Raw genomic sequence first — 12,163 nt, forward strand, 5'->3', positions numbered from 1 at the left:
TATTTATTTATTTATTTATTTTTTACATGGATTGGGTCCCCTCATGGTGGCCGCCATTTTGAGATCACATGACCAACTGAATACTACTCCCTTTTTTCTGCTATTGGACGCTTTCACTAATGGAATAAATGAATCCTGGCTGACTGCGAAAAGTACATTTGGCATTGAAACATTTGATTTTACATTATTCATCCACACCACCAGGTGTCAGTATAAGACCAGGACAACTGCCATATTGGGCAGTGCTGCATACAAATACTGAATGAGGTGAAATATGAGTTGGATATGTTTTCATTTAGCACATTTCTGATCCCTCTCTTGCCCTTTAATTTCTATTATATTATTCTATAATATTTTCTATTATATTTTCTATCTTGTGCACAGTAATGCTGATGCTTTCTGATAGCAATCTTCACTCCCTCACTGTGATGGCCGAGCATCATATTGAATTTGATCCACAGAATGACGGATGCCCCCACAGATTGAGAAGAGCTGCAGCCCCTGGGCCATTATTGTACACCACATAATGGATACAATATGTAAATGAGAGGATTTTATGAGGCACTGGCACCCTCCTATCAGTTTATCAGTTATTTGATGTGGAGTTATACTGCAGCTCCAGTGACACAAGGGAAAAAGATTCAGAGATAGAGAGGAAAAACAGGGCAACTATAAATAGCACCTCTGAGACAAAGAGAAAGGCCAAACATGAGATAGAGAGGGAGAGAAAACGCTACACAATCGATTCTTGCACAACCAGGTATTCCTCTTTAATTCAAATCACTGGATTCATACACTGCAAATCAATGATTGGACTCATTAAAGGGCAAATCTCACAAAATAAATGAATAAAAATAAAATAAAAACATGTCTGGGTCACAATTCACACCCATAATCAAAGAAGAAAAAAAAGAAATTATTTTTTTTGCATAAAGAAAATGAAGCGTGTTTTAAAGAATATTTTTTGCAACATTATTTTCAATGACAATAAAGCAAATTTGTGCCAAAATTCTGAGTAATTCCCATTATTTTCATTAGCTTTGCATCTCAGTGATGGGGGAAATGTTTAATTGGCGTCAAAGTAATGCAAAAATTATAATAAATAAGCTTCATTTTATTTATGAAAATTATAATTTCATATTTTATTCTATTGACTTGAGGAGAAATATGACCAGGACATGTTTTTGACAGGTTTCGTGAGATTCACAGAAGAATAAACCTCTAGAAGCACACAAATACAAGGGAGCTTGCGGCTATTTTGAATAAACTGTCTGCCGCATTTACAAGCTTAGAGAAACCGTGTGCAGTAACTATAGGCAATCAGATTTCAGTGGCCATGTTTATAACAATAAAGCATTAGCTTTACATCACAACTGTGTGAAAAAGCATATTGCTGGTCTAATTATAAACAGGAGCTAGTTTCACATCAACTGTACAGTGTTTGCACAACTTTAAAACACCAAAATAAAATGTATCGGACAAGCTTGTCTTATTAACAGACAGGATTTCTATTGAAACTATGCTCTCTTAGATAGAAAATGAGGGCCATATTCTTAGACATAGCCCATATAAACATGACCATGTGCAATCACACCTCTAACAGGTATAAACGATACATCAGAAGTCATTCAACAAACAGTTCAGCAAAACACTTGCAATGTGCTGCAAGGCATTTGTTCAAAAATAGATCAGAAAGATATTAGAAATCGATTAAAGAGAGCAGGAAAAGAACGATATGACGCAGTTCAAATTACACAAGCCAAAAAAAAAAAAAAAGAAAGAAAGAAATACTTAAAATTGAGTGACATGGTAGAAGAGGACAGAAAGTGCTCAAATGGATGCAAAAGATGATTTTCTCCCGTCTTTCCTAATTTATCATGGGACACATTCATTTATCAAAATTGGCTGTTCTCTTTCTTGTATTTTACTGATACAATAAGCACATATCTCGCCAAGACTGTCAAGCCTGCAAATGTAGAAACTGTAAAGCTTTATACACAAATTAAAAGATCATCCACTGAATCAATCCAAAAAATGAAAATTCTGTCATGATTTTTGCTTTCATGCTGTTCAAAACCTTTATAATACAATAGGAGAAATTTAGCAGATACAGGCTGCAGTTTTTCATACAGTTACAGCACATGGGGGCTGCGCTTTTCCATACCATAGAGTGGTGCAGAGATGACGTATTTTTGTAGACCACCAACCCGGTCATCCTGGTTCCCTCAACACAAACCCTATAGGATTTTTCCATTGGCTTTTGGAATATTGCAGAAAGTAAGGTCTGTGACTAACAAAAGCTTATGATTCTTACACATTTTGTTCATCATGATGATCTTCACAAATGAACACAACTTCAGAATACACAATCTGCAGAAGTCAAAAGCCTATAAACAAACTACACCACGGTCGCATGACTTCAACGTCACCATCGCCAAGCTTCCGACAACTCTTTCAGTCTTTGTTTGAAAATATTTACCCTTAAAGGTGATAAAGAGGATCTTTTCGTCGACTGAGAAACCAAAGACTGTTACTGAGTTTTTGAAATGAGCGCATGCGTAAGAACAACCCCCCTTCCTTTCAAGGGAACGCCTCCCAAAATTCGTGCACGAGTATTGGAACACGAGTGTTTACCACCGGCATTCGCTGTGTCGTGTTAGTGGATTCATTATGTCGGACTCACCGCAGGTAACTCATAATCTGCAGTTGTTACTCCTGTCTCTGGACAAAAACATTGCATGCGGCGCCTGTGGAGTGTGGAAAGTTACTGGAGCGCGCAGCCGATGATGATCGCGTAAACGATTGGCTGATGTTTTTAAGGCCCTACCTCGTGCACAGATGATGTATATTAATATTATTCCTTTCAGTGCACCTAATAAATAGTCTTTTATCAGTTAGTAAAGACGGTTTCAAGTAATATTGCAAAAATGTATAAAACAAAACATCCTCTTTAGCACCTTTAAAGTTCAAGTTCTAATAGTTTGCAAGAGCGAGTATATGAACACAACGAGGCTATGAAAGTGGACTAGTGAGTAGATGAGTTTACCTGTTCGGCTGATGAAGTTTAATGTCCCTGACAACCTCTGTAGTCCCATTTAGCCACTTGTTGGCAACCACTGTTTACAAGACAAATAAACACTTAAAAAAAAATAAAAGTGGGTAATACTGATGTATTTTATATTGTAGAATAAAATGTGAAAATATCTTAAGCTTGTGTTCACCACAGACCTTATTTCAAGCATTTAACAAAAAACCCATTCAAAAACCCATTGACTTCAGGACGATGGAACCGGAAGTGGCAAAAAAAAAACATTTCTGGGTTTTGGCCTATCATCCCTGCACCACTCTCAGCAAATGGTGACTGGGGCTATCAAGCTCCAAAAAAAAAAAAAAAAAAAAAAATTAAATAAAATAATAAAATCCAATATTCCCAAATTTTAGTTATATGGGTTATTTAAGTTATTTGTCAGTTCTGGTGCTTGACAGCCCCATTCTCTTTCATTATGGAAAGAGCAGAATCAACATTTAGCTAGATTTTTGTTGCTAAATAATGACGGGATTTTCATTTTTGGGTTTTTGTCTTGTTTGAAAATGAAGAGTTTGACAGATCATACAGTCAGTGAATGGCAAGAATGGATGCATTTTGAAAGCAGTAAGAGATAAATTCACATATTAGAGTCTTACAAATCTAAAACATTGCATCCATGTTTCAGTATAATATATGTAGGAACACTCTAGGATTGTTTGATACTTTTTGTTCAACCAAACCATTGTGCTAAATGTGTTTATCTAACAAACTACAGCTAACTGACAGCAGCATGTGAGGAGTTTCAATGAGGTCAGAATTGAAGCAAGTTACACTTTCATCTACATAGAAGTGAGACAAACTAGCTACTTGCTTACTGAGCATAAAAGTGCATATTACCACATGCTTCATCAAAATATGCCAGCTGAGCAATCATCTGTGATGACTGACTGTTATCTAGGAAAGATAACTAAATATTTCAGCACAACAGTTAGACCTATGATTACATATTTCAATAAATACATAATTATCAGTTTAATACACAAATTAATAATTTAGTGTTTAAACAATAAATAATACACTAGATCACAACACAAAAATGTCATGTCTTCCCTTAATGAAGAGCCAATTTACAAAAGTCAGTAATGAAGCAATAATTTCACCCTATAATACATTCGTTCAACATCTCTGAACTGGATCTATTTGAGACCGGTTTGCAACAAGACACTTGGGAACACTTGGGCCCGAGACGTACTCTACGCAAGTACATGAACGCAAATGCTTTTAGCTATTTTCACAGCAATTCAAAATGATACATATTGCCACAAAAGGAGTTATTTAAAAGGAGTTTCTTATTCTGGGGTCAATTTAACAGAAAATCCTGCTGAGTCAATTTTTTTAAGTCAGTTAAACTGTCATTTTATAGCTGGCTACCATAATAATACCACATGCCGTTTAATAGCATGACTATTCAAGGGTAAAAAAAATATTGTCAAAGTTTCAGTATGTCAATTCTGTGCCACTAGCTGCAATAAAACTCACACCATTGGTTAAGCCAATGTTGCTATTAAGGCTTCTTAAATGAACAGATTGCATTTCCATTTTGTGCCACTAGTAGTGCAAAAATATAACATTGCAGCTTTAAATAGTAATGCAAATTTCAACAACCAAAAAAATTTGGCCTAAACAGTAATAAATAGAATTTTTGGTTACGGCCAAAAAAGTTTTGGAGGGCTGAAATCATTGACCGAAACATTGAAAGCTTTTTAGATGATGTAAGAGTCTATTTCGTGCACACAATGATGAAATTCTAGTGTGGACATACTTCACCATGACCAAAAATGATGCTAGAGTAGCAAAATGTAAAAATTAGTAGCAATTACCTAAGTTTAATTGCTCAAACTTTATTTGTGGTTTCGTTTTTCAGCTAAATGAAAACTTGGTGTTTTGGTGCGTCACTAGCTTTGAATATGTACAAGAGAACAGCATGCTGCCATGTGTTAGCCAAGCATTAGCATCTGTGTTTGTGTGCTGCGTAGAGTATATTTCTGGCCTTGAGTTTAAGAAAAGAAACCACTGAGTGAACAATACTGATATAGACTCTTCTGAACTACACCATAGAAGTTCCTTTGGGTAAATGATGGAATCTGAAATTCCAGTTCTATTATACTGGAACTTATTTCCAATAATCAATTAGTCTTTTTGAATTTGAATTTCAATACTTAGTGTATTTAAAACACAATTTATCCACATTTTCAGTAACTAAATCTGTCAATTCAACCTACAAAGTAATATATTATTTTTCTTTTTAAACAGATAAATGGCACAAAATAATAGACGGAATGTTTTGAATGTCAAAAAACACAATAATACCAAAATCATGTTCTTGTAATACTTGTGTGTTTCTTTTAAAAAGTAATATTTTTGGCAAATTTTAGGAGAAAACAATAACACATCTGACCTGACTCAAGTCTTTAGTACACTATATTTTAAAACTACTGATCTTACACAGGGTTTTGTTCAGGAGAGGCAGGAATTGTTCAGGTAGGTTAATGTGAGTGTGAGCACACTTACAACATGGTAGGCGTTTGTGTTCCCCATAGTTCCCGCTGTTCTATCTTGTAACTAATACAAGGGCAAATGGCTGTAATATCGTATTTTTGACTGCAGATTAGGATGTGGTGGCTTGAGAAGTCAGAACTGTGCTGTGTGAAAGAAAAAGCAGAATACCGACTGGAATGGTGGCCAGGGGTCTGTAGGGCAGGTTGAGGAGGTTCGTCCCTGAGCTGTGGTCTCTAGGGCTCCCAGTCGTCATCATGGTGCTGAGAGGCGATGATGACCACAACGGTGAGTATGGTGCACAACACGATGGAGGCGATTCCCACTGCCAGACTGATGAAGGAGAAGTTACGTGCCTCGCGTGAAGCAATCTCTGCTGTAACCATGTCGCCCCGAGCAATAGCAGTACGCACCTAAACAAATTTGAAAAAAAATGTTATTTAGTAGATATTTAGATAAAGTAGATACAAGAGAACTGTTCGTTCCAAGTCTGAAATTAAATTGTTTGATGCTAAAAAAAACATATTGAATGAAATTCTGTGTAAATTGTTTGTAAACATGGATAATAATAAAATGTCATATTGGAATGCAACCATTAACTTAATGCTTTCATGAACATCTGGGGTGCGTTTTACCCAAATGCATTGTTAACCACAAAGCTAACTACAAGGGAACCCATGATGAATCAAACATAAGATACAGCAAAATGTTGGGGATCAAAAATAGTGAAGTAGTCCTCAGATGCCATGTTTGTTACAGCAGCATTTTGGAGAAATTGTGTTGTGAAAAGGCTGCTGACTGAGTGAACCGTACGTATACAAGAGTAAAGTGTACGCCAATTACATACTGCATGTTAACCTGATTCTAAACAAGAGTTATTTCACGTAAATGAACTATAATAATTTTGACATTAATTGCAATCTTGAATAGATTAGTTATCAGAAGTTATTACTCCACTACCTGCATATGACTTCATTAAAGTTGCCATGAAATGAAAATTGAAGTTTTTTTGTCTTTTAGTATGAATATGTTAGCCTTAATCTTATCTATAAGCTAGTGTGCTCCAAAACAATGACAAAATTTGCACATAGAAGATATAAGCATTCAAAACTTACAGTCACTCACTTCTACGGAAGAGGATTAGGGCCAAGCAATAATAAAAAATTAAAACCATCTTGAGATTAAAGTTGTTAAATTTCGAGAAAAAAGTCGAAATAAAATGTTGAGAATAAACTCGTAAAATTACGAGAAAAAACTCGTTAAATTTCGAGAAAAATGTCGAGATAAAATGTTGAGAATAAAGTCATTAAATTACAAGAAAAAACTCGTTAAATTACGAGAACAAATTCGTTAAATTATGAGAAAAATGTCGTTACATTTCGAGAAAAATGTTGAGATAAAATGTTGAGAATAAAGTCATTAAATTACGAGAAAAAACTTGTTAAATTTTGAGAAAAAAGTCAAGATAAAATGTTGAGAATAAAGTCATTAAATTACGAGAAAAAAGTCGTTAAATTACGAGAACAAATTCGTTAGATTATGAGAAAAATGTCGTTAAATTTCGAGAAAAATGTCGAGATAAAATGTTGAGAATAAAGTCATTAAATTACGAGAAAAAACTCATTAAATTTCAAGAAAAAAGTCGAGATAAAATGTTGAATAAAGTCATTAAATTACGAGAAAAAAGTTGTTAAATTACGAGAACAAATTCGTTAAATTATGAGAAAAATGTCGTTAAATTTCGAGAAAAAAGTCAAGATAAAATGTTGAGAATAAACTCATTAAATTATGAGAAAAAAGTTGTTAAATTACGAGAACAAATTAGTTAAGTTACGAATTTGTTCTCATAATTTAACAACTTTTTTCTCGTAATTTAATGACTTTATTCTCATAATTTAATGAGTTTATTCTCATAATTTAACGAGTTTATTCTCAACATTTTATCTCGACTTTTTTCTTGAAATTTAACGAGTTTTTTCTCGTAATTTAATGAGTTTATTCTCAACATTTTATTTCGACTTTTTTCTCGAAATTTAACAAGTTTTTTCTCGAAATTTAACAACTTTAATCTTTTTTTAAAAAAAATAATGGTTTTATTTTTTTATTATTGCTTGGCCCTAATCCTCTTCCGTACACTTCCGCCAATATGGATCAATGATTTTGATGACATCACGCTACACCTTAGCTTCTCATCAGATTTTTCTGTCCAATCAAATGCTCTCTAGAATCTAAAGCGTCCCCGCCCCTACATTATAAATAGACATTTCCATTGACGCAAATGAAGTCTGGTTTCACGTTAGTGTGACGCAAACCGCCACAGAGCGCACACAGTCCGGTCCAGAGACACAGTAGCACAGAGTGGATGATATGTGCGAGTCTGCACAGACCACAAAACATATCGGACCCATTTGAATTCTGCACAGAATGCTATATTTTAAAGTGATATAGAGAACATTAGCAGGAGAAATGGTTAGAGATTATAAGGAAACTTAGGCTTTAACAAGCTCAATGGCTATGGCCGAGCTGTGATATAAACAAAACGCTATAAGCTATTGTAAAAAAGGGGAGGAGCAGTTCGATATGTCCCACCCTGTCTTCCTGTTTCAGTGAAAATTATGTCAAAACATTGAATAATGCTGCACGTTCCAAAGCACTTCAGTGGGCCTTTAATGACAGCCCTATTTTATTGGACGGTCATTTTGTTAGCCCACATTAGACATTTTACTAACTACATGTCAACTTGCAACTACATGTCAACTAACTCTAAATAATGCGCAACTACATGACAACTAACATTGTGTCTACACTGACAGTTGTCCTGTTGTGCTGCAACAGCTTAAGGATGTCTACACTGGACACGACAAAGCGACTGTTGCAAATCCATTTGTTCTTTGTGTCAGAAGAAGCGGGAGCGATTGAAGTGCGTTGGAAATAGAACGAGGCATCAGTTTTCTGTCGGGAATGTGTTGTGTTGCATCTCGCTAGATCCAGTGTAGACAGCATCACTGATTATAATGGGTTCTACTGTCTTTTGTAGACACAGTGTATTTCTCATTAGAATATTAGTAGATTGTTAGTAGAGGTTAGGGTTAGTAGCATAAGATGACATGTACTTGCAAATTTACTTATAGTCGAATGTCTGTTGGGGGACCATCAAAATAAAGTGTTAACAGATGTTAAGCAGACAGTCTACTAATACTCTAATGACTGGTAGTTGACATGTAGTAGCAAAGTTACTTATAGTTAATAGAATGTCTAACTAAGGTGTAATAAAGTGTTACCTATTGACCTAGCATGGTTCAAATGAAGAAGGTGCTGAAACAGTCGTGACTAGCTAGTTAATTTCTCCAACAATGCATCTTAATATAGTAGTTAAGCAGTGAGTTACACCATTGTATGGGAAACACACCCCTGTTAGTTGTATCGTACTTGTGTGAACAGCCAACGCTTCAAAACTGAAATGATATCCTCATTCATATCTCATGATAGATTCATCATATCTCGGCCGTACTGTCATCAGAGCTCTGTCTGGGCTCATTTACCTGCACGGCTTTGATGATGGCAATTATCCCTGTGGGCCAGAAGCAGCAGACAGTGGTGAGGACAGCGATGGGCAGGTAGTCGTGGGGAGGACGACGAGACTCCATCAGAGCGATGCCATTTGGCATATGCATGGCCATCTGGCCGGGAGCAACACCTGGATGAGGTGCACCATTAGGCATGTAAGGCTGTGCCTGAGTAAAGGAAACAGACAGGAAAGGTCAGTTCAGCTTACAGAAACTGGTGTGCAATTGAGGTGCATAATTTCTATATTTTTTGATTCAGAAAAATGTCTGATCTCACAGACACTTTGTAGGTCATGCTGGGTTTAAATTTAACCAGCCACTATGTAATTATGACATTTTGATTAAACATTATGATTATGATGTCAAAAATCTTCTAAAAAAAAAGTAAGATTTACATCAATGAATCAATTACAATGCAGCATTTAGATTACAATTTTCATTTCATGCCAACTCTAAATACATTATAAGATGAATCCTCACTCACCCCTGTGCCTATGGGATAGACAGGCACGTAGGCCGTGCAGGGCTGCAGTTGTAGGGGGTATCCTGGATGTATATAGCCCACTGGAGGATGAGGGACGGTGCCTACTGGTCCGTGCGTCTGCACCGGGTATCCGTTTGGAGCTCCCTGGGGCCCGAGGGTGCCACAGTGGAACTGGGTTTCCTGCATGTACCCCTCTGATCCAGGAGGAGGAGGGGGAGGGGGGTAGTTCGGCTGTGGGCCACAGCCAGGTGGAGGGGGATGTGGGGGCATGTTGGGGTCCTGGTTGGGGAGGTAGGGAGGCGGAGCCATCTGCATCATCGGCTGAGACATGGCCTGCCTCCCCGCTGCCTCCTCCAATCCTGAGCCACGACAGATTGACAGTCATGCAACACGAATAAAGACTGTCTGACAATTATTTATAAGAGTAAGATTGCATTCTACATGTGGAAAGGTACAAGACTGCACTTAAAGGCATTAATGAGGGAAAAAACTACAATCCCATGAAGCCTTGCGAATTCCATATTCAAGTTAAAACTGATGAAATATAAAATTACTCATTTATTATAGTTGATTATATCTATAGAAACAATATATTTAAGTTTATTGCAAAATATACATATAAATACAAATATTTAAGTATTTTTTAGAGCATAGCGCAATTTGTTTGGTGCAATTTGTTCACCGGGACTCTCTGATTGGTGAAGGTTCTTATGCAGAATCATGGTTAACGTAGTTTTTCACCAGGAATTCCCATTCTTTAAAAAAATATGTTGATTTAATGCAAACTGTTTAGTTTAAAAAAAAGAGCATATACCATCGATTAACAACCTCTGAGCTCACAGCAGGTTTATACGTTATCACTCAATTTCCCATTGAAAAAATGAATAAGATTTTTACTTTCCGCTGTCAACTGCTATGTCAAATGCTATTATTATTTATATTTAGAAATTCCAATAAACTATTCCTTAACTCGGATTCAACCTGGAACAGTAAAGATTTAATGAGATTTACACCAGCTTGTGTCACCCAGGAGAGTTTAGCTCAGTGTGTGTGTTTCTATGTGTAAGCGACTAAATCATTATGCAATCCTTCACAATGTCAGCAGCATATATAGTTCAGGATGGTATAAGGGGATTTAAGGTACAACAATTCATATTTAATTAGTTGGAAGAGAAAAAAAATGCACAAGGATACATATTTAATGCATCATTTTCTGAGCATATTTAAATAAGGTTGTCTGTGTCCTCCTTAATGTCCAACATCCTGCAGATTAAGCTATAAAACAATTATGTTTTGTGAATATACTTTCATTCTTTGTCTAAATGGGCTGACAAAGAGGCCAGAGGGATGTGCAGCTTTCCTCAGATAAGACATTGATTCACATCCCTGAAATAAGATTTTTTTTATCGTAAGAAAGCTTATTGATAATCCAAAAGTCTTTTATATCTAAACCATATCTGCATAATTTTACAAAATCACGTTACAGTTTCAAGTGAATTTATTATAAGGGCCCTCCATCGCACAGCGATGTGAATCACGGACCCAAGGGACCTGCTGACTGAAATAGGGCCCTACAGCCTCATACAACACCCTTCAAAGCACACTTACAGCTATGTGCCTATATTCTCTCATCTCTCAGCCTATATGTTCAACACGGCATTATACAGCAACGAATAAGGGACATAACGGCTGTGTTTCAAATATCAAGCTGCCTCTACACAGACAGCATTTATGGGGATCATCCACTAGTCAGGATTGATTCGACATTTGATGCTCAAAAACGCTCAGCACATCATTATAATGGACAAAACTGCAGCACGCGACAACAGACATTACGCGCTTTTGACGCCTATGTAGGCAGCTCACTAGGATTTGACACAGTCTGAATATACGACTACATAGAGGAAACTGGGATGAACAATAAAAAAGAAAAGAAAAATTATTAGCAACATAATATTCATGAATGGCCGTCTCGCACTCATTTTTTATTAAATACCTTTGATTTAAATCAGTCGTCCAGCTGCATAAATTTATTTAATTAGCCTAGCTGCGATGTGGCCAAATAAATAAATAGACATTTTTACCGTGTTTTTCCGACGACATTGTGTCTACTTCTCCGTTTCGACGATGTTTAGTGTGTCCCTCCAGTAATTAAAACCCAAATCCAACCAGTACGTCTGTCTTTGTCAGATCACAACAGACGATGCTGATGATTTCTCTCCAGGCTAATTATAACGCATCTTCAGATGGTAATACTGATGTATGCGGTGTAAAGGCTGGTTATCTGGGTGTAAAAGCCTTTGAATGTCTGTTGCTGTTTTTCTCCACGGTCACACTGCAACATCCAGAGCAGCATCAGCAGCAGCAGCAGCAAAACAGGTTTCAACTAACGCATCTAGTTACACCGAATTAACCAGAGCGTCTTAAAGAGACAGCAGCAGAACCACACTACAGCATACTACCGCACACATCACATGGAAATAGAGTTAATTTCAAGAATACTAAAACTAATAAAGTGTATTTACAAAA

At 36.4% G+C, this 12,163-nt stretch overlaps 1 protein-coding gene across 1 annotated transcript; it reads right to left on the reverse strand.

The window, feature by feature from the left end:
* Positions 1-5,820: 5,820 nt before the first annotated feature.
* prrt1 (proline-rich transmembrane protein 1) lies at positions 5,821-11,908 on the reverse strand. Its single transcript, XM_048201183.1, has 4 exons — positions 11,719-11,908; positions 9,635-9,993; positions 9,127-9,318; positions 5,821-5,997 (listed from the first exon to the last, which is right to left on the reverse strand). Exons 1-4 carry the CDS (start codon positions 11,735-11,737, stop codon positions 5,821-5,823), a joined length of 747 nt encoding a protein of 248 aa, XP_048057140.1. The 5' UTR covers positions 11,738-11,908.
* Positions 11,909-12,163: the final 255 nt, after the last annotated feature.

Source organism: Megalobrama amblycephala, linkage group LG9 (assembly GCF_018812025.1).
Source record: "Megalobrama amblycephala isolate DHTTF-2021 linkage group LG9, ASM1881202v1, whole genome shotgun sequence".
In the NCBI taxonomy this organism is placed as follows: domain Eukaryota; kingdom Metazoa; phylum Chordata; class Actinopteri; order Cypriniformes; family Xenocyprididae; genus Megalobrama; species Megalobrama amblycephala.

What these genes read in the sequence shown, in the direction of transcription:
- prrt1 (XM_048201183.1), bottom strand. An exon ending in TCTATCCCATAGGCACAGGG is followed by an intron (nt 9,319 to 9,634) that starts GTGAGTGAGGAT and finishes TCCTTTACTCAG; the next exon opens with GCACAGCCTTACATGCCTAA. An exon ending in CCATCATCAAAGCCGTGCAG is followed by an intron (nt 5,998 to 9,126) that starts GTAAATGAGCCC and finishes AAATTTGTTTAG; the next exon opens with GTGCGTACTGCTATTGCTCG.